Source organism: Trachemys scripta, chromosome 4, assembly GCF_013100865.1.
Source record: "Trachemys scripta elegans isolate TJP31775 chromosome 4, CAS_Tse_1.0, whole genome shotgun sequence".
In the NCBI taxonomy this organism is placed as follows: domain Eukaryota; kingdom Metazoa; phylum Chordata; order Testudines; family Emydidae; genus Trachemys; species Trachemys scripta.
The window spans coordinates 53546428-53569866 of NC_048301.1; the positions used below are offsets into that span (position 1 = coordinate 53546428).

General features: G+C 41.0%; 1 protein-coding gene across 1 annotated transcript in view; it reads right to left on the reverse strand.

Moving 5' to 3' along the window:
* AQR (aquarius intron-binding spliceosomal factor) overlaps positions 1-20045 on the reverse strand; it is a 102133-nt gene extending 82088 nt beyond the window's left edge. The window contains exons 1-8 of the mRNA XM_034768924.1: positions 19734-20045; positions 17428-17484; positions 14537-14577; positions 13429-13464; positions 9313-9433; positions 7524-7664; positions 3188-3256; positions 454-554 (exon numbers count right to left, since the gene is read on the reverse strand). Coding sequence (XP_034624815.1) covers positions 454-554; positions 3188-3256; positions 7524-7664; positions 9313-9433; positions 13429-13464; positions 14537-14577; positions 17428-17484; positions 19734-19817 — 650 coding nt within the window. The 5' untranslated portion in view covers positions 19818-20045. The remainder of the gene's footprint in view (positions 1-453; positions 555-3187; positions 3257-7523; positions 7665-9312; positions 9434-13428; positions 13465-14536; positions 14578-17427; positions 17485-19733) is intronic.
* Between the last annotated feature and the right edge of the window lie 3394 nt (positions 20046-23439).

Sequence of the window (23439 nt, forward strand, 5' to 3'; positions counted from 1 at the left end):
GCTGCATCTTATGCACAGCGGAATGTAAGTGTTTGGAAGAGTTAATATTGCTGGGTAAGAGATGCATAAACTTCTTTAAAATAAACCATTAAGTGTAAGCAATAAGACTTAAATAATCTCTAAAATCTGGGAGAAAGGGAAACATTTATTCATCAACTGTATGGAATGTTAAATGTTCTTTTTCATCATATAGGTTTTTTTAAGACCTGGTTAATATGTTAATTGGCGATGATTCAATAAATAACCCCTATAAGCATTTCACATAGGATAATTCGCTGGAATGCTGTTCTATAACACTGTGTCCAGAAGCAGCACACTATCAACTGCTGATTTCAGTCACTCTCAGATCGATTTAATTCAAACAGATTTATCTCAGGAATAATACTAAACTGAACCACTAGCAATGCATTACATGCTTTGAGTTCAATATGAAAAAATGTTTCTATAACATACTGCATTCGTGTCTTTTCATCCATTTTCTCATCATTCTTCTTGATCAGATTCCAAAATTTTCTAAGCTTTGGTGTCTTTTTCAGTTCTTGTTCCAGACGTGCCTGAAAAGGTGAAATGGTATTCAGCCACCAAAAACAATTATGAACTCCCCTCTATTATACAGGATAAAAATCTAGTTAGCAGGAAACGGGGGGAAAAAATGTAGCACCATGCACAAATAAAAATCTAAAACCAGACATCCAACAACATGATCAGGTTTCCCCAAATCTATTCTCAACAAGTACCTATTACAACCAAGGTTACAAAATTGCACGAATTAATAATCTACTGATTAGTCACACCTAGATGGTCTGCTGAGAATCATCTTCCAATATTCACATCCCAGTATAAAACATTTTTAGAAACGAACAGAAAACCTCACCATCAAAAAAAACCCTGAAAATCTGGTTACTTTTCATTGACTTCATCAAAAGATCTGCAACAGTGAAGCCCACAGAGTTAATAACCAGATAGTAATGTCTTGTTTAGTGAATTTCCTTCTTTTTGTGTGGTTACTTTCAATTGTTTGCATTAAGAATAAATAAAACACCATACTCTATTGTATATTGACTTTCCTTGTCTCTAAAAACAAACAATTTTTCAAAATACACAAACAATACTTTTTTCCTGGGAAAGATAAAAAATAGATCAAGTATAAGCCATCACAGACCATTCATTACAACAAGAGACATAATATACTAGAAGCTTGTTAAAGAAAGTTAAGCTGTGCAAGGATCAATTCCGGGAAGAGAAGCATACAGGAACATAAAAGTGAATGATCATGCTATCCTTAGTGATAATAATTAGAAATAATTCATTTGGACACCCCAAAAAGATTTTAATTAATATTGCATTTATCTCACAAGATGACATAGGTATGTAATAATAAACCTTAGCTCCGTATATTTATTCAATTAAAAAATCATGACGGTTGCAAAGTCAAGCACTCAAAAGTTAAAAATCCCAGAAGTAAAGTTTCCCCTGTGGAAAAATAGTATGTGATCATGGACTACCATAATTCATACACACAAGGGGGCCAATTTAAGATTTTATGGGCCACCTTAATTCAGACATTTCCTAACTTCTAAATTCCTCACTTTGCAACTATATAGAGGGTAAAAAGAACAGGAGTACTTGTGGCACTTTAGAGACTAACAGATTTATTAGACCATAAGCTTTTGTGGACTACAGCTATATACATATAGCTATATGCATCCGAAGAAGTGGGCTGTAGTCCACGAAAGCTTATGCTCTAATAAATCTGTTAGTCTCTAAGGTGCCACAAGTACTCCTGTTCTTTTTGCGGATACAGACTAACACGGCTGCTACTCTGAAACCTATATAGAGGGTGTTTTTGCACGCAATTTCCTAGGTTTTTAAAAAATGCAATCTGAAAAGAGAAATTTCATCATGTGGATGCTCATTGACTCCAACATGGTTCATCAGTATGGTTAGAATCTTTGGACCCACAGCACAGAACTGTGCCATTTAAGTTAACAGATAGTATATAGGTTATCATCCTCTGTGTGAAACAGCCACTATAGGGAGATTAGGTATACACATTGCCAGTGTGTTTCAGGGTTCTATTCCAGGTTCTGAGGATAGTGTATCTAATGCTTAGACCTTTCTATCCTTAGCCCCTCCAGTGTGTCCTTATCCCCGTCTCCCTGTCACCTCACAGCTCCTCATACCAGTCCCAGTCCCTGCCACAAACATACATGTCTTGGTTCCTGATCCCAGCCCTAGCTCCCCCAACTCAGCTCCATGTCCCAATCCCTAACTCAATTCTTGCTCTCTTCATCAGCTCTATCCACTAGTCTCGATCACCCCTCCCCCACCACCACCCCACATTCCTCTGCACTCTAGTAAGGCTGCATTCCAGTCGTGCCAAGAGGGAAGTATTAATACAGGAGACATTCTCTCTGCTTGCAGTTCATGTTGCCACAGTGGCCCCTGGGCTGCCAGACAAAGCAATTGCAAGGAAGGTTCTTAGCCCCTACAGGTGCAGCCTAGAGCTGGAGAATGCTCCATACAGATGGAGTCTAAGAGAATTTAGCAGTCACAATAACAGGTACCTACTGAGTATATGTAAACTGAGATTTTTTTTAGAGGTTCATAACTTGGTCAGATTTGAGCCCTTTTCACAGGGACAGCAGAAAGCACATCCCTGACACCAGGGTGATCTCCCCTGACAAATTTCAAGTCCTTGTTCCAAAGCATGGAGGTGCTAGAATTTCTCAAATGACTATAAGAAGTTTTTTACATTGTCAAAACAATGACTTTTCCCTTAAGCTTGTTCTGAGAAACAGTTGATTTGTTTTTGCTGAATTTAAAAATTAATGATAATAAATCAGACACCTGGCATGGAAGATCTCTCAACCCCACTCGTTAAAGTTTGACAAAGTTACAAACAACCGAAAACAGATCTCATAATGGAAAGTATTAGGAAACCTTAACTGCAATAAATGCAACCCCTGCCACCTATAATACAATTAAACTGATTTTTGCAAGAGGATGCGGTAGGTCAAGTAAAGAGAAAGTTATGGCAAACATGAAGGAGTTCATTTTTTAAAGAATTGCATAGGATTTTAAAAGTACGAGTCTTCCATTAAAGTTAATGGACATTTCATACTTAAAGCCTTGTGCTTTAAGGTTTGGAAGGTTGTTTTGCCATTTTTTGTGATAAAATACTTACAGGTTGTAGGCCCATCCACATTGGCAGGGAGATGAGCTGCTGCACCTGACCCCTGATCAAATCCACTTCCTGTTACAAGGTATTAAATAGAGAAGTCAACATAGAGCATTTAAGATCTGTTTACAGAAATATTAAGAACATAAGAATGGCCATACTGGGTCAGACCAAAGCTCCATCCAGCCCAGTATCCTGTCTGACGACAGAGGCCAATGCCAGGTGCCCCAGAGGGAGTGAACCTAACAGGTAATGATCAAGTGATCTCTCTCCTGACGTCCATCACCACCCTCTGACAAACAGAGGCTAGGGACACCATTCCTTACCCATTCTGGCTAATAGCCATTAATTGGCGTTACATTAGCTATCTTCCAGTCATTGGGTACAGAAGCCAATTTAAAAGGACAGGTTACAAACCACAGTTAGTAGTTCCGCAATTTCACATTTGAGTTCTTTCAGAACTCTTGGGTGAATGCCATCTGGTCCCGGTGACTTGTTACAGTTAAGTTTATCAATTAATTCCAAAACCTCCTCTAGTGACACCTCAATCTGGTGACAATTTCTCAGATTTGTCACCTACAAAAGCTGGCTCAGGTTTGGGAAACTCCCTAACATCCTCAGCCGTGAAGACCGAAGCAAAGAATTCAAGACTGAAGCAAAGAATTATCTTGCAAGCATATTCCTAATACCTTTATATCCATAAATATTATGGGCTCTACCCCCCTTCACATAAAAAAATACACATACTAGTCTAGATTTAGAAGATTTCAAGCAGATAAGAAAGAGTTGACCTCTACACAATGCCATGCTATCTAACACTAACTTTATTCTTTTAGGAATTTTCTGGTTTTGGTTTGCTTTCACAAATCCTCTGTCAGTACAGGACACTTAAGTTTTCTATTTAATCCATGAAACCCTCTTACCTAACTATTTCAAAGCAGTGTTGCCAACTTAGCGACTTTGTCACTAGATTTAGTGACTTTCTGGTTTCCCTAACAAGAAAATAAGTGTCAAAGTGACCAGTGACAAATCTAGCGACTGCCAATTACAGTAACATTCAGAGAAAGACGTGACCAATATGTATAGTCACAAAATCATTCACAAGCAGCTCAATAGTTTTAATAAAATCCATTCCATGTCTACATTCTGTTGCACACCAAGTCAATGTCATTACAACTCAATTGAGCATGTCCTCAGAAAGAATTGCATTCCAAGGCTTCTTGCTCTAAGAACACTATAATCTACAGGTAAGGAAAATCAGTTTGTGGAAGCTACTTGAATACAATGCTAAAGCCAGGCGCACTTTGGAGAAAGCAGCACATTAGCCAGGGCTTGTTTTTACCCAAACGTGTTCTTGCTTGCTGCTCCACAGTAGATAGCGCATCCAGTGATGCAGTGAAAGAAGGCTAATGAAGTGGGCAGGGAAGGGGAGGCAGGTTAGCCAGCAGGGAGAGCCACACGGATGGAATGAGACACGGGTGGGATGAGACAGGGCCAGGTGCCCCAATGGGCGGGGGGGGGCCGGGACGGGGGGGGGACGACACGACCCCTGTGTCTCCAGGACTGAAGCCATTACTACAGGATCGAAGATGGAGATAGCTTGATTTCAGTTCCCATTTACTCTTTCCCTTGGGCTGGCCTAGAGTTAGCTGCCCAGCTGTTTTCAGAAATGAAACCCTGGAAACAGAGGGAAGAGGTCCAGCTAGCAGATTTTTGTTTTTAAATCTACTTTCTTGGCTCCCTGCAGCACTGAGCTCAGGTCAGGCAAATGTCCTCTTCCCCCTGGTTCTGGGCTCTCCCCCCTTTCACTAACCTGTCAGCTCAAATCCAGGTTGGCAAGAAAGGGAGGCTCGGCAGAAATTAACCAACCCCAGCCAACCTGGGCTGCAGTATACAGAGCACCCTTCCCAATGAGCAGAGAGGGCTGCAGTTCCCTTCCCAATGATCAGAGTGCACCCTCCTGATGATGACAGTGTATTATTGTAGTTGCTTCTGGTGTGCAGCAGAATGTAGTAAGAGGAGCATGGAATGGACTTTAACAACACTATTGAGCTGCATGTGAATGATTTTGTGACTATACTTGTGTGCGTGTGTGTGTAATTCTCTGTTGAATTCTCTGGAAATGTTGTTCGGTGACATTTTTGACTCCTTTCGAGTGCTTCAAAAGCTACATCTAGCGACTTTTCAGGGTTTGTCTGGTGTCTTCCTGCTATATGGAGTTGGCAATTCAAAGTGAAGATAGGCAAGATCTGACATGACCATCCCAATCACTCCCTCTGCTCAATGACAGTGAATTCTCTCATTTCCTTCCTTCCACTATCCCCTCCACATATCCTAGTAGCACAAGCCTCTTTTGTCTTATGACTCCCATTGCTCCACTCACTCCTTCAGACTTTTCCTCAATCTGAGGAGAGTGTTTTTTCTCCACTCATAATAGAAGCTTCTTATAGTCTCCCCAAAATCTGAAAGAAATCCACCCTTGACTCAACTTCCTCCTAATGCACTCTCTCTAGAATTACTGAATGCTCCATCTACAACTCTGCCCTTGCTCTCCATCCATTTAGTTTTTGTCCTTTCCACTCCACTGAAACTGCTTCACCAAGGTCTCCAATGACCTCTTTCTAGCCAAGTATGAGAGGCTCTACTCTATCCTCGACCTTTCAGACCTCCCCAATTTAGCGTATGCCTTGTTAACCACTATTCTAACTTATCTTGTTCCCTATTCATGTAAGATTCCAGCCTACATCACCAGTTTGCTCCCAGTTCGTCTCCTACCACAAGCACCTTCATAATTCCTTCCATACTGTGCTATGTATATGGAACATCCTCCCCATGTTAGTTCACGAATTCCCATCACGTTCTCTTTCACAGCCCTGAAGATCTACTTTTACCATAATGCTTCTGAGAAAAATATTAACTGATAATAGCTACATAGAAGAACAACAGAGACACCTAATATTTATCTTATTTGTTTTTTCTTACAATATATTTTTACAAAAAAATTAAAACCGCCTAGTTATGCACATATCTGGTCAATGTAAACACACTTTTATTACTGTTTCTCTTAACCACTCTCTCCTATACCTTCTGGTCATTACTTCTTAGATCCTGTCTTAATTTTATCGTAAGTTCTTTGGGGGACAAACTATATTTTACTCCATTCCTACAGCACCTAGTGCAATACGTGTAGGCTTGGAATCACTAAATATTTTATCTGTAAACATCAGTAAAAGTTGATTTCGCTGTACACACATAACCCGATCAAAAATAATTTGTATCAATAATTGAAATGTACATATAGGCAAAGTAAGAAAAATGATGCTTGAGAATAATTTAAACTAAACTCTAAGGATATTTACTTTATATTTTGACCTGTGGACAATTTGCGTTTTAACTGTTATAAAGCTTTAACTTTTAGAATCTCAGTGACTATTGTCATTAAATAATTATTTTCTGACCCTCCCCACAATATCCTGCAACTGTGAAGATTTAAATTGATTAAAAAACTATAAAAAAAATCCTTAAAAATCAACATTGATATTATCCATCAATATTTTTAAAAAAATTAAAAAAAGAATTCTATCAAGCTTAACTACAACACTGAATTTGACTGGGGATCTGTAGGTGAAAGCCAAATACAAATAATGAAAGACCATCACCACCATGAATGACGGGGGAGCAATATTTCAAATAATGTGTGTGTGTAGAAAACTTATGCTCCAGAGGAGCCACCCTTTGGACAAAAGCTAGTTCAGCTTCAAATATCCATTGTATGTATAATGCCAATTGCACCAAGTTATAATCTATAGTTTTATACCACTTCCACTAGAAACTAAACACATACTTTTGTGGTTGCTCTTTAAAACAACTACTAGTGCAGCAATACATTAATAACTAGAACTGGTTAGAAAAGTAAAAAAAATTGCTAAGTCTTTTTTCGGTGTTTCATCAAAATTTCATTTACATGGAAGTTTTCCAACCAGTTCTTTAAAAAGACACAATTATAAAATAAAAGCACATTTCCTAGTATAATATACAGTTATAAATTTAACTGAGCTTAGGACTCCAATAACTAATAGTCTTATGCCCTCTTAAGTCTTCTATAGTACACACTCCCTCTCTCAACAAGTGTCCCTCTCTCAACTTTGAGATAAGACACTGCATGCCCTTCCCCATAGCAGGACAGTCAGTAGTTGGAAGGAGGCATGCTGCACCCAACTCCTGAGGATAGGAATTTCAATGTATGTCCTATTTAGCAGACTCACCAATTAAATCAATCTAGTTCTCACCTGGAACAGTACAGCCATATGGAAAATATTCAAACATGTTCAGCATAACTTACTAAACTGTTGAAGCAGTGATCAAGGAAGAGCAGAAGGACGGTCTGTTCATGCAGAGACAGTTCACTGTCACTCTCATCTAATGATGCTTCCAATATACATTTGAAAAAGAAAGGAAAGTGCTCTGGCTTCTTTTTGAATGTCTAGGAATAGAAGGGAAAGTTGTATTTTCAATTAGCTCCAGTCAAAACTATTTACTGTCTAACACAAAAAAGTTTAAGTAAGTTCTTAACAAAATCCACAGATGAAAAACTTTGTGGACGATTCTCTGCCATACTTTGGTCCCTTTATGCTTCTTACACAGTACAAATAGAGCAGAGATTGGCCATATCTTCCTGTTCCAGAATTCCCATGATGTGCAGGAGTCCCCAGGGGCAGAGCACTGGCTGGCTTTGACACACACTCTACCCAGTTTGTGGCACAGGTGGTGTGTTGGGGAGGAGGTATGTCAGAATCCTGGCAGGAATACTCCATGTTCTGGTTAGGCTCAGCTAGCAGAGGATCCTGTGGGACTATTACCAGCTGGTACCAATTAGATCAGCCCCCATACCACTCTAACCTGTGTTCAGGCCCAGTCAGAGTATCAGGGAATCAGGTGGATTCGGACTTAAAAAAAAAAGTCACAGTTGTTTGGTGGTCACAGCAATGAGTCTTGCTCTAGCTCCTACCCTACACAGCCACCATAACAGGGGCACTCAATCATCTCAGCAGAGAAAACAAGGATTGGATAATCATGGGGACCGGTTGCCCCTCCAGAACAAGACTCAAGTACACGGATAGGAAGGTGTGAGGAGGCTTGCACCTGTCACTTCCCATGTAGTACCTGTGCTGATACAGAAGCTGCAGACACCTGGGCAAACGGAGTCACTCATCTAGGCTATTCATCTGGCCTGTTTCACTAACACTAAAGTAATTCCCTTCCTTTTCTCTTGTAAGATCAATATAATGGGCACTATTAAAAAGTAAACTAACACACTACTGACTTTACCATACTATCACCTGCCTATACTTGGAATGTATTGAAGTACAATGAGATTTGTAGTTGTTTTTTTTAAAAAACATTGTACCTGGTATATTTTTATATCTAATGGTGATCACTATTTCAGTAGTGCTTAAAAGGTCTATATATTCATATATATATATTTTAAATCAGTAAATCATATTAGGAGGAAAATGTGCCTCTGTTCTAAGGTTTGCATATTATATTTCTGCCTAGATTATATTGCCGATACCTGCTTATATATATTTAAAAATTAGAGGCTTACTTAAGAAATGGTATTCTGAAGGAGTTACTAATAAGTATATTATACATAGAACATTTTGAGTTTATATAAGCTACAAAAATCTACTCAAAGGTTTCAAACAAGAAACTGACAGAGATAAAATAGTTGTCCTACTTCCAGTGATACATTTCCACATACACAAACGTAATTTCCTCTCAGCATTTTTTTTCCTACTACCAGAAGAAATCCTTCACCAAATGCCAGACTTTCTGTCAAGTGCCAAAAAAAGAGGAAACATCTGAAATGCAAAGGCATTACACAATAGAACAAATGATTTCATATCAAAGGAGAAATCCCTATGAAAAGAAACCTTTCATCTGTCCACTGCTTTTCTCAAAACAAAAAAAAACATACAACTGCTTAAAGTACTCTGGCAGACAACCTCAGAAAACGCCATTTACTTTTAACATTGTAAGCTCTGCAACCTTCCATCACTTTAAGTGGGCACAGTGTGAAAGCTGTAACTTGTGGATCAAAGTCAATGCAAGCTGTAACTGAAATTGGTTACCTCCCATGCAGGTACATTTTCTCTGAACTTCTCATTCACCATACAGCAGATTGACATTAAATAGGCCTTACTGGACACCTCTGGAGAATAATTCATCCACAGGTAATTTTCGAGGTACTGGCTGTGAAGAGTGAAGAGAGAGAATTTCTCATTAGTTCCCATCACCCACCTAATCTGTCACTTATCTGAAAAAAGCATAATTATCTACAGATTTTTTTTTTTTAAATCCATCTTTACAACTTGTGAGTAGTTCCTGAAGTTAAATCTAATCTAGGTCATTGCAGCAAAACTTACTGGATAGGCACAGTATATGAAGAGAGATGAATTACTCACTTGGAAGACTGTTGATTAAAGAGTTTTTACATGTACTAGGTGGTCATAATATCATAAGCCTGGACACTATTTCAGGTTGATTTTCCAGTAGAAGAGAATAACAATCTACTGCACATGATAAGCACTTCAGACACTTCCTCTAGTACTCAGATACAAATGCCAGCTTTCCCTCATGAGAGAAAGCCCTATGGCATAACACCACATTTTATAAAATGATTATTAATATACATATTTTACTTGATAATAGAAAATGACTAAGCATCAGCAAAGATTATACATATAAGTCGTACACAAAGGCAACAAAATGTTGTAATTCCACAGGGCAAGCAATCTAAAGTAATTAACACATTAGACTGAATAAGACCCCAAATCCTAATTTGCTTTCGCAACTGCAGAGCCCACAAAAGCTCCATGAGCTTATTTTTAATTATTTACAGCAGTTCTACTCCAAAACCATAATACCTGAGCACCACACACAAACATTAATGGATTTAACCTCACAACACCCCCCTGTTAAGCAGGTAAGTATAATTATACTAGTTTTACAGATGGGGAAACAGTCACAGAACAGTTAAGTAATTTTCTCAATGTCACATAGAATATCAATGGCTGAGTCAAGAATAGTAATCAAGTCTCTTTAGTCCCAAGATTTTGCCTTACTTGCCCCCACCACCTTTCAAAGATTGCAACTCATCCTTGGTTTGTGTGACAACTGGACTCAGAGGAACTATATTGGGGAAGAAAGGGCATACTCAGTTTTCCTGTAATGTCTTAGCTAGGAGGCTGTTTTTTTTCCTTCTTTGACTGATAAGCTAAAGCCCTCTACGTGGGAAATAACTCTAAAAATAGAGGTCAGTCAAAAGAGATGAATTAGGGTCACTTCTGACAAAAACAGGCCTCCACTCTTGATGGGAGCCATAATTGGATGCTACAAAACAGGCAACCTCCAATTCCCCTAAATCCTTCACTCCTGAGGGGAGCATACAAGGAAATTCTGCATGATGAACCGCATGGAGGAAGACAGAATAATTTGGAAAGTTTCCACAGGCTTTCTTTGAGAGGGTATGATATGAGCCCAGAGTAAGTACTTAAATAAACAAAGTCACTAATAGTTACAAAAATTACTCAAATAAAATAAACCACTATAAATTAAACAAGAACTAGTGCTCTCAATAATTCTCGCTTTTTACAATCTATGACATCAAATTAAGTAATTTCTTTACAATTAAAAAAACTCCAACTAATATGTTAGAGTGTGGTCTGCAGCTTCACAAATCCATACCTTGCTTATAACTGAGAGGTAAACTAAAGCCCTTTATCAAAAATAATAAGTTTTGAAGTATTACAGTTTGAATAAAGGAATGCTGCCTATTTAATTTGCTATTGTTATTAACCACTTTTTCATTCCTATATTTTTAATATTTTGGGTAACTTAACAGGTAAGTAAGTGCTATCAGTATATGCATAACTTTGCTTCCCAAACATTACATACACAAATATTTCATACACACTTATCCATCTGACAACAAACTTCAGGTTACCCACGGATATTAGATTTTTTTATATCATAAGGGTATATAGTGCTGCACAAGAGGAGAGCAATGCCTTAGCAGTAACTTCTCTGCCCAAAGGGACCTGCATTCTAAGGACAAGGTTGGTGCACCACAATACAGTGCAGAAATGGAGTGGCACATGGCAATTCTAAAGATAGAGGACTAATCCTGCAAACCCTCCATGGGAGTTCATTGGGAGTTGCACATATGGACAGTTTGCACAATTGGGCTCAGGGTATGGAGAGTGGTCAGCCCCAATAGGTGGAGAAAAAGCCTCACATCACTCAGATTCTCCTGTGCGCTTTGAAGATTCTCTGGTTCTTGCAAAGGTGCTTGACCAGTCATCCTCAACTGGTAGAATGGTAGCTGATGGGGTTCAAGGATAGGGAAATATGAAATGTGCATATGAAGATGGAAAAGATTGAGGCTTTGCTAGGACATGGAGATGGGGAGAGAGAGACAGAAAAGACAAGGGGTTTAGGGAAATAGTGGGGAGTATATACTGTCAAGCAGTATCAGCACGGAGAACCTCTAACACAACTTAAAGAATGGGGGATTACTGGAAAGATTAAAACAGTGCATACTACAGAATACAGGAAAAGCTGTGTTATCCAGCCCTGTACCAACCAGAAAGCTCTATAAACCAGCATTTATAATCTTCATTGAAAGTCTGGTTTACAGTCCGGTTGGCGCGAGGCTGACAGGCTCCCTACCTGGCTGTGCGTGGCTCCCTGGAAGCGGTGACATGTCCCTGCTGCTCCTCGGTGGAGGAATGGCCATGCAGGGTTTAGAGTGCGGGAGGGGGCTTGGGGCAGGGACGCAAGAGGGGGCTCGGAGTGCCAGATCCAGAGGGCACACACTGTGGGGGCCGAATCTCCTCATGGGCGGCTCCCCACAAGCAGCAGCCCGTCCCGGCTGCTCCTAGGCAGAGGTGCAGCAGAGGGTTCTGCACGCTGCCTCTGCCTCCAGGCGCCACCTCTGCAGCTCCCATTGGCCATGGTTCCTGGCCAATGAGAGCTGCGGAGCCAGCACTCAGGGCAGGGGCAGCATGCAGAGCTGCCTGCCGCGCCTCCGCCTAGGAGCAGCCAGGACAGGTCACCGCTTGCGGGGAGCCGCCCGAGGTGAGTGCCCCCAGATCCAGCACCCCAAACCTCCTCCCACACCCAAACTCCCTCCCAGAGCCTGCACCCCACACTCCCTCCCGCACCCCAACCCCAGCCCCACACCTCCTCCTGCACCCAAACTCACTTCCTCTTAGTTATCCAGCATTTTTCACTTACTGGCACCCCCAGTTACCCCAACATGCTGGATAAGACAGCTTTTACTGTATTTCTTTACAAGCGTATCCATGCCAACTGGAAATGAAGTAAGAAGCTACTTAATCGTCCTGGTCAAAACCAGAATTGTATTTGATGTTGTCCTCAGATCTTTTCAAATACAAAAGGAAGGAAAGAGGAGAAAATGCCAACATTTAAAAAAAATGAACATTTTGTTTCTAAGCTTATCCTACTTTTCCAATAAATGGTCCCATTTGTATATCACACTCCTTCCCTTCATCTCTCGCCAGCAGAAAAAGGGATAAAAAGCTTGTGTTTAACAGAGGTGAAGGGACAATTTAGTCCTGGCCAAGTGCCAGCTCATGTTACCTCCCCAGTAGGTGAGCTAGAGAAATCAAAGCGAAATAAAAGATTAATTTACAATTAATGTTGGCATTTCATACATTTTCTTTTTTTTGTGGTTTATATTTAATCCATTACAGTGAAACTTGAAAACAATAAAGCAGACTTTCTTAATCATTTCTAAATATCAGATTTCCATCTCCTGTCAGGTGAACAAAGTCATGCTACTGTCCTTAAAATGTACCATACCTTACAATTGTTGTACATTAATTATGTGTCTGATCCAAAGACTCCCACTGACTTCCATGGGCTTTGAATCAGAGCCCCTAAGAGGTGTCCACAATTTATCACTATTCGCTGTATACTTGGTACTCCTTTTCAATGCTCTATATTTATTTACATTACAAATTCAGGATAATGAAACAAGACCTTCTAAAAAGTGTTATCCCACATCATATCAAGTTTTCTGCACTAAATTTTCCTATTTGTCTCATTCTGAGCTTTAGCAAGTATGGATGGACGAAGTATACTACCTTGCAAGCTCCTGTGTCTGACTTTTACTTTCACTGGTTATTATAGAGAGTTAATTTTTATTTCACTCCAAAACTTACCTAAATTCAAGAAGCATTATCTTTCTAATGGCAAACCTAAAAAGGAAAAAAGGACAAGAAGTGAAACAAAAGAAAAACTCTCATGCTTATCTTTAGTCTAGATGACTCAGAAAAAGTGTAAAACTTTTCCTTTACTTCATGATTTTTAATAAAAAGTTGTACTTTTCTTCTAAAACTTCTGTGCAACTTCTTTCAAATATTGCCTTGCAATGACAGCTAAATGGATCCCAAATTAACTTCAGCACCTATTCTTCAAAGGCAATGGATTAAATTTTAAAGGAATCCCACATGAATTCACTGTAATAAAAATCTACAAATGATCATTTTTAATCCAAATGATTTTGGTTATTTTATAGGTAAAGAGGATTAAAAATAAAGCAACTGTAAATCAAACTCTGGTATCCCAGATTTTAAAACCAGAGATCTCCAGATCCCAAATTTGCTTCCAGGGATGTTAACTTATACGGATTCCATGAGCCTTCAAGGATATCAGTTGCTGCCCCCTTTTCTCTGGATACAGTCATGGAATTTTGTTTTTAACCTTACACAATGCTTTGCCTCAGCTTCTTCTCTATTTAACATTAAGGTTCATTAGAATATGTTCAATTGTTTGTGCACATGAAACATTCTCTTTAGCAAACTGTTATTAGTAAACTAGGAATAAGACAACAACCAGAAGAGAAGGTCTCCCTAGCTGTCAGCTTCTTTACATATCTCAAACAGGAATACATTGCAGGGAGATCACAGAGGGTAGGAAGGAGAGATTCATCTCCACATTGACTGTGAACTGGGGGTGAGGGGAACGACTCTAAAATTAACCATCACTACAAAGACCACCTTAGGCTACAACATATCTCCTAAAGGGAATAGAGAATGGAACACAGAGAATGATTTATTTACTAGATCAGACCTTAGTTAGATCATAATTCTAGAAATGTAGCCATAAAGAAAGCTTACATTTAATCTCTGAAATCACATAAGTCAGCCAATGGCCATTACTACACTTTTCATTCATTTTCTAACTTTCATATTATTAAAGTACTTTAAATTAGCATGGATACATGTCTCCAACATATTCTAAATAATAAAGGAGCAACATTGTACTGACCTTGATTTGACAATTTCTTTTGTATACACATCTTCAATAACCTATTGCAATGATATATTAAAAATTATATTAATTAATAACTCATACTTTTGGATGGATTCATTTTTATATTCTAGACATTAAGGTTTCTGAAATCAGAATTGCATCAACTAGATGCTCTACGTTTAATGACATTTGGTGAGTCCTCAATTATATCAATACTACCTTGCATCCTTATTGCACTTTTCCTCCACAGATCTTAAAGTGCTTTACAAAAGTGGGTAAGGTCTCACAGGAAGTCTTTGGCAGTGCTCAGACTACAACCAGTTTTGAAACTAACTAATAATTCTGGGTAGCCAATTTGAGACATATTAAAGAGGCCTGATGTTCAGAAAGTATTGTGAAACTGCCCTCAGAAATTCAGACCCCTTTAAGATCTTTCAAGTTGGGCAAACACACACACAAAAAGAGGTATCCAAAACCACTAGAAACTTTTGAAAATCTGGGCCCATGACTTGTATGCTAGACGATACTGTCACCACAGAACTTCATCCAGCAACCACACACTATATTTTTCATTATTTTTGCTTCCTTTAAACCAAGAATTGAGTGGTAGGGCTGTCCCTGCAAAGCACATGGGAGCTGCCTGTAATATTTCATAAATATATATTCCATCTGTTTGCCTTTGTTATTGTGCTGTTTATAAGGAGTTAATTCAAAAATGGGATAGTTGCATGTAGGCAGAAAGAGAGACAACTTCATATGTCCATCTCCATAAACACTTTGTGATTGACAGTGCTAGAGCGATCTGCTGTAATGTGATGGCCAGATCCCACACCTGGGCTTGTGAAACACATTTCTTCAGGAACATCACAGCCCTGTAAAGGTTGTGGGGAGTTCAAAAGCCTCAAAGTTTTAAAGACAGACAGGAAGAGGAAAGATGGTAAGGGGGAGAGTGAGGCAGACTGCTGGGGAGGAGACTGAACCCCAGTGCCCAAAGGCAAAGGGGGTCTGGGATAAGTTGCAGCGTAGACATACTGCCAGTGTCAAGCAATCAGTTTCATAGACTTGGTGCTTCCGTAAATGTCAGAAAATACTAGTCAAGTTTACAAAGAGAATCTAAAATATTAGGTCTCCTGAGCACGTATTCCTAAATTTACTTGTATAACGCTAATAATAAAAATATTGATAATGCCTATGTCTTATATAATGCTTTTCATTGGTGAATCTCAAAGTTTCATAATCTTTTAATGCATTTATCCCCTCAACATCCTTGGGAAGTCGGAAGGCATTTTATGGATGGGGAATTGAAGCAGAGAGACTAAGTCACTTGGAAGTCTACAGCACAGCAGGAAATTGAACCCATGTCTCCCATGTCCTAGGCCAGTGCCCTAAGCACTGAACGATCCTTCCTAGTCTATGCCAGGGATCAGCAACCTTTGACAGGTTTGGCTGATCGTGGCTCCCATTGGCCTGGAGCGGCGAATCGCGGCCAGTGGGATCCGTGATCGGCCGAACCTGCAGAGGTGGCAGGTAAATAAACTGGCCCGGCCCGCCCCACCAGGGTGCTTACCCTGGCGAGCCGCATGCCAAAGGTTGCCAATCTCTGGTCTATGTTATCACCACAAAGATGATCTGATGCATCAGAAGACCCAGAACATTAAGGAGTCATCTAATATACAATTATAACAGGCACATGAGCTAATTACAGCTCAGTTTCAATTTATTTATAGTGCAGACAAGAACTTAACTAAAGCCCTAGACACGTTATTGAGGAATCTATTGTAATTAGATCCACTGACTCACCTGTAGTTGTTGGGTACACAAAACCAAAGCTGGGTTTGGATTACTCCTGCCAGAATTCTGCGCCATTGTGTAACGCAAAATTTGCACAGAATTGATGTCCCCACTGATTTTATTTTTCCCCTGCAGAATTTGTGATTTCTACCACCCACTGACAGCCCCAGCCACCCAGGGCTGATAGAAGGAGCATGATTAAATTGTGTTAACCTTACAAATAAAATATGCAGAATTTTGCAGACCTTTAAAATATCGTGTACAGAATTTTTATTTTTTTGGCATATAATTCCCCCAGGAGTAGCTTTGGATGCTCTATTATGCCTGATCCTGCAAACGTGTACTTAACTTTACACACAAGTAGTCCTACATAAGAAACTAACGTTGCTGACAAGAAGAAAACTGCAGCCCTTCAACATGGTGAAGGCAAAGTCTCTTGTCTATCACCTGGATGGAAAAGATGAAGGATTCTTATGTTAGAAATATTATTGGACAGAAGCTGACTTATGTACTTTGATCACATCAGGTGAAGAGCTGGAAGTAATCTTGAGAAAATTATCATGGAAGAAATGGTAGCAAGTCATCATAGTAGGGGACGACCAGTGAGGAGAGAATTAGCTGATGTGTGACAGATCACAGGGTGGTCAGTTGCTGAGCATGCGAAGTTAGCAATGGATCGAGAAGTCTTCAGAAAATTCTACTATTATGTCACCAGCATTCAGATATGAATAAATGGATTTACTACTACTTCCTAGTCCTACATAAAGTTAAGCATTTGCAAGATTGGGGCCTTATTAACATGCAAGTGTATTTATCAATAAAAATCAGAAAGATTAGCACGATAAAAAGTTAACTAGGTTGTTTTGGGAAATTTTCAAGACAATACCAGCAAAGTTTAGAATATCAACATTGGTTGCCTAATACCCTACTACTGGATTTTCTGTTTTGTTGTATAGAGAAACCCTACTACAGTGATGAGCTCCATGGGGGGGCGGGGGAAGGACGGGATGGAACACAACAACATTCTTAAATACTACTAGCCAAGAATTTTTTAAACATCCATCACTCTATTACATCCTGTTAATACCAATGCAAGTAATAACCTAAGTTTTTACCTTTGAATCAAAAGGTAATTTTTTCTTCACATGTGGAGCCCAGTACTTATTTGCCAACTGTAAGGGGGAAAAAAAGTATTTTCATTAAACATTTGGAAAAAATACAATGTAGTTACAGATGATTTTGTATCTATTTTATAGTGACCCAAAACCACAAAGTTTTTATTCCACATGCTAGCTAAATTTAATCTCCTAACAGATATACCTAATAAAAAGGTGCTATTTAAGTCATGCACTGCTCCATAGATGATGTGGGAAGGCTCAAGTTGGATGAAAAACTCCGGAGCGTGAGGACTGCATGTTTCTGCTAAATCATCTTGATGGTGGGACAGGAAGGGCAGGTGGGCTCCCCACACAGTATGCATTGGTCATGGGCCTCCACCCAAGCAGATATTCTAAGACCTCCTGAGAAATGTCAGAGATTTCAGGATATTCAGAAAGGGCCAAGGAATTTCTGTTGAAGGCCTAGCACCTCCTCACTACTCCCCATCTCCTGATTCAGCAAGGTTAATGAGATATGCTGCCATAGGCTCCATGGTCATCTCTGAGCAAGCTTCATTCTAAATGAAGGAGGGGAGGATCCACTGGACAGAGTAGAGCAGGAATTCACATAAAACTGCTTAAAACACACCTGTTTCATGATACATCCAATTACGCTGAACCTTCGGCCACAGTTACGATGTTCTGCTTACTTTGTACCATTACAAATTGTTTTCTTATAAGTCCCTCCGGTCAGAGGACCTATTACTTTCTTCGCAAAGACCTTCCTGTTGTGCAGCAGTATATTTCAACACTACCATACAATGAGAACTTGAAAAATCCATTCCCCTACAATAAATAGACAGCTTGCTCTACAAGTTTCATGAACATATGTTGAGTCAAAAACTGCAACTAAAACTTACATTGACCTAGCTATGTCGTTCAGGGCCATGAAATCATTCACACCCCTGAAAGACATATAGTTAAGCTGACCTACATCCCGGTGTAGATGCCACTGGGTCAATGGAAGAATTCTGCCTTTCTAGGGAATGGATTTACAACAGAGATAGAAAAACCCCTTCCGTTGCTGTAGTAAGCATCTACCCCACAGCTACAGTGCTGCTGTTGGAAGGGCTTGTAACATAGACGTAGCTTCTGTCGTTGCCTCTCCTTGTGCCATCTCCCTTCATAGGACATGTGCAGGCGTGCTAAGTGTGCATCCCCACAGGCTAGGTCTCGGGAGCCACAAAGTAGCAGCAGGGGACAAAAATCATGTGGGGCAGTGGGCATGATAGCGGAGCGGTGACTGTCAGTGTTCACTCAGTCTCTGTTCATCGACTGGGGTTGACGTAGATGGGATGGGATGGGAGATGGAAGCAGGGATGAGGGCAAGATTTCACACATCAATGGAGCTTTGTATAGTGATGGCTCATGCTTGGCTTATGCTTGGCTTTTGCAGCTGCTCTTGCAGAGAAATTGTTCAGGAGCCCTAGCCAGAGAAGCAATTGGCAGAGGTGGACCTGAGCAACCTGGACATCCTTCTTAGGAGACATGAACAGTCCTCAGCTTTCTGCCTTCCGCATAACTGGCTGTGAGTAAGCAGTCAGTGCTTTGAATTCCTCATCTGTACTCCCTGTAGTTCTCTTCGCAGGCCATGTGCTCCCTTCGTGGGTAGGGGCTCTGTGGGATTAAGGCTGAGAAAGGGACCCCAGTCTGATCCCGCTGAGCTCCTGGCTTTGGGGGCATCCCTAGGCAGCGCGTTACTCTGGTTCATGGAGCACGGTGCGTACAGCGCCTGAGCAGTTCGACATCCCGTCCGTCCGTGCTTCCCTCGTACGCTTGTGTGGCCTGTCTCCCTTCGCGCACACCCGCCGCTCACCTGCAGTCCCAGCCGCCAACCGGCACACTTGACCGACCTCGTCTTAAGTGCACGTCGTTCAGTGATTTCATGGAGGGCTGGCCTGGGTTTCTTTAATTACGTGATATGTGGCGATGCTATGAGCACTGAGTTGTGTGTCAGCAGACTCAACACGGCAGCTTTGTCTCACGCTTGGGTCACGTTTGGAAGGTTATTGTTACAACCACAAGGGCTAAAATCTCGCTACACCGGCACGAACGTCTCCAAGGCCAAAACCCCACCCGCCCGGGGGGTCGCTAGGCGGGTGTCGTTAATCACTAGCTCCTGAATGAACTGGCCCGGGAGAGCCCAGGGCAGCTAACGGGACTGACAGCGCAGGGCTCCCAGCCCGCGGCCGGTCCTCCTCGCCACGGCGCTCGGCCGCAGCACGGGGCAGATATTCCCCACTCCGGCCCTTCCCCGTCCTCACCTGGGTCACGAACTCCGCGTTGATCTGCGCCACGGTGGGCGCCACGATCTTCTTGGGCTGAAGCGAAGCCGCCGCCGCCGCCATGCCGAAGCGCGTAGGGGGTCCCGGCGCCTCGGTCACCCCGTCTCCTCCCGGTCACCGGTCTCGAGGCACGAATGTTCTGTTCTGTTCCGCCCCCCGACCGCTGGTCTCGGCCCCGGTCCGACCCCGAATGGACTCTCCGGCCCAGAGCCTCAGCCCTCCCCGCTGAATTACTCGCTTTACACCTGGCGCTTGCCGCTTAGGTTAGGATAGCGGAAGTTTAGAGAGAAAACGGAAGCAGAATTGGCGTCATCATAGAATCTCCAGGGCTAGAGAGGCAGTCCGGCGAGGCCATAGAGATCGAGCGCTCGTTGCTAGAGCGGCAGTTAGTGGGCGACAATTCGTTGGCTGCACCACCTGCTGGGCACTCAGTGTAACTGCAGCAAGATGGTAATCCGCGCCCTCCTCCCATACCCTCTACTTTTTTTTTTGGCCAGGTGAGTCGGCTGGGAGCCTGTGCTGCTGTGGGAGCCAGGAGGGAGTGTGGCTGTGACAGGGTACCGTCCCATTATACAGCACAGCTCAGTCTCCTCCTTGCTCACAAATCCTGCCCTGTGCCCCTAACCCAGAGATTGGGGGCAGGTGCTGGGGTCGCCCTTTAACCCCATCACACTATTCCAGGGACCAAAAGTATGAGGGGTAAGCAAGCGGTGCCTAGGGAAGAATAGCAGTAAGAGAGCCAATGGCAGCTCCTGACCCCGGTGCTGCAAGGGAGACGGCTCTCTCCCCTACAGTGAGAAGGCAATGCCTAAGGACCAAGAGGCTAGTGCTACCAGTTGTAAAGAGGGAGCAGAGCAGCAGGAGTGAGAGAGCTCAGCTACCCCAAGCCTATTTCCAAACAGAGCAATTTTCATGTATTATTAGTGATTCGTTTTTCTTCCACACCTGCCAATGTAACTTGCACTTGCCTTTGCCTGCAGCACCACCCCACTGAGTGGCTGGATAATGTAAGAGTTTAATGAATCAGCAACGGCAGCCAACTAAGACCCAATGCTTCAATTCACACTTTAGAGGCTCATAGTTATTGCACTATAGGTCTCCAGTTCAAATTCATGTCAGGCCAAACAGTGTCAGTTATACCAGCAGATCTCTGTCAGAGAAAAGACACAGTAATACTACAATATGGAGGAGATTTTACAAGCTCTAATGTCAAGGGGACAAATTCTCATCTCATTTATGCATGTACAGCTGTGAAGCAGTGCAAAGGAAGTGCTATTCCTGTCAGGTTTTGGAATTGGGTTGGACAGAACAAAGTCTCCAGCAGATTGGGAATTCACGGCACAGAATCTGGCCCAGGAACTTCCAACTCTTTGTGGTCCAAGTAAATGTATCTTGTCACCTTTTTAATATATGCTGTACACTATTTTCTGTTAATGGCTGTGGTGTTAAATTTTACATTTTAAAATACATATTTCAATGTGCCAATACTAAATGCAGGATAAAACCAACTGTGCTGGCATCTTAAAAGGTTGTGACATTAAATTGTATAAGATTTTAAGCCTGTTTCCTGATTTTGCATTTGTAATATGAAGAATATAGAATAATAAGAAATAGATAGTAGCTTGATGTAGAACAGTGGTAAATTCACCTCTAAAATAAGTGGGGAGGGGGAAACACTTCTACTGATGACACAGAAATTGTGTGTGATCTGAGCAACTTAAACTCATGGTGGAGCTAAAACTTTGAATTCCCTGATGGTCTTAAATTAAATTTCAGGTTATTTTTAAAAACCTCATATCACTACATGTATTTAAATTTCAGTCCTACCTATTCATTTTAGATTTTTCCATGTACTACTGTACCCCAGAGCCAGAATTATCCTTTAGAAGTGAATTATTTCATTGTCATCTCAGTGCGAGTTGCTCCTGTTCCATCATTCATTTAATAAGCCTAATCTCCTATCTCTAAGAGATCTGGAAACATAGCAGGACTCCTAGATGTTATGTTAATACACAATAATAATGTAAGATCCCTAATTTGACTTCAGATGTTCTGTAAAATTTTGTGTCTGGTATATATAGCCAAATATTGAGCCTGATTCACATTGAGTATGTTACGATGTTCTGCACTAGTACATTGTAATCTACCCCAAGTAAAGGACAGAGCAAAGCTGTGCTATTCCAGGAGCAAATTAGGGACTGAACTGCAATTCTGAGGGTCATAAAATGATCCCCTTCCTACCCCCGGCTCCTTGGAGGCCTTTTTCTGACACAGCTTGCTTCCCTTTCTGGGGAGCAGCTTATTGGGGTGGGCTGCACAGCCCAGGCTCCATCTATTCCCTTCTCTGCCCCTTAGGATTATCAGCCCAGTGGTAGCTCTCCCCCATACTGCTGCCAGCGATAGGGGAAGCCTGCACAAGGAAGTCCTTAATGACGTATATATAGTGGAACCAATAATTGTTAGATAATCTGAGGTTTTTAATGCACATCAAAGTAAAATACTACTATCAAGAGTGATGTCTAGCTGACAATCACCACAATATAAAACTTTTTCAAGTCCAATATGCAGTCCTTGGGTATCAGACTTAAAGAACTTGGAAAGATACAATGAATTATGGATACAGATATAGATGAATATAGTGCAATAGTAGATGTATGGGTGGGAATTGGCATGTCTGTCATTTTCAGTTACCACAAATACGTGCAGAATATGTATCCCTTGCAAGTGCCTAAACCTCATTAAATGGAAGGCTATTGAGTAAGATAAGATAAAAGGAAATGCCCACTTTACCCATCACACTGTGTTCCATATTATCCCACACGATTCACCATTACTTAATGTAACATGACAAAATTGTACCAAAGATGTAAAGAAACTGGGAATCTTCCTGTTGGGTAAAAAGGGTCAAGAGTAGTGAAATAATTATATGAACCTCGGAATCCTGCATTCACAGAGTCCTGAAAATAGTTTTTAGCAACTCACTGCAGATCTATGGAACAGAATTTTATAAGACTAACTTGAGGGGGGGTGGGGCATATATTTCCCTTCTCAGTAAACAGATAATACTGTGGCATCAAGACATTCTAATGTAAACAATTTATTTTTCAAAAACCACTTAAGATTCATCTGATTTCAGTTCCTTTAAAATAAAGTATGGGAGGTGGGGAGAGTAATTCAAAATGTGTATTATGTTTGCCGTAAAGAAACAGAAGCAGACAAAATATTTTCTACACAGCAAGCAGGAGACTTCTGGGATCAGTATTTTTCCACAGCAATAACAACTAAAGGAAGATGTGGGGATGTGGAACACCAATCCCAGCCAAGTAAACTGCTTTATGAGTTGTCTAAACATTGGTAATTTTTGTTTCAGTTTTTAAAATACCGTAATCCTTCAGTGGCAGCAACAGAAATCCTTAGTGGTGCCAGAAATATCAACTGTCAGTACGTGTTGTCCTCCATGGTATATTACTTACAATAATACAGGATGCTTTCTTGTAATAGGCATGTTTCCATGGTGCACAGGAGACTAAAGAAATGTTAAGCTTAGTCAAAAACCAACTAACCACTATGCTGATGTCTTTATATGGTAATTCATCTGGATCCCATTTTTAATTTCACCACAATTCTCAATCTTCTCCTTCAGAAAGAAATGGACAGCAAGTGTCTTTCAAACTGATTTTCACTG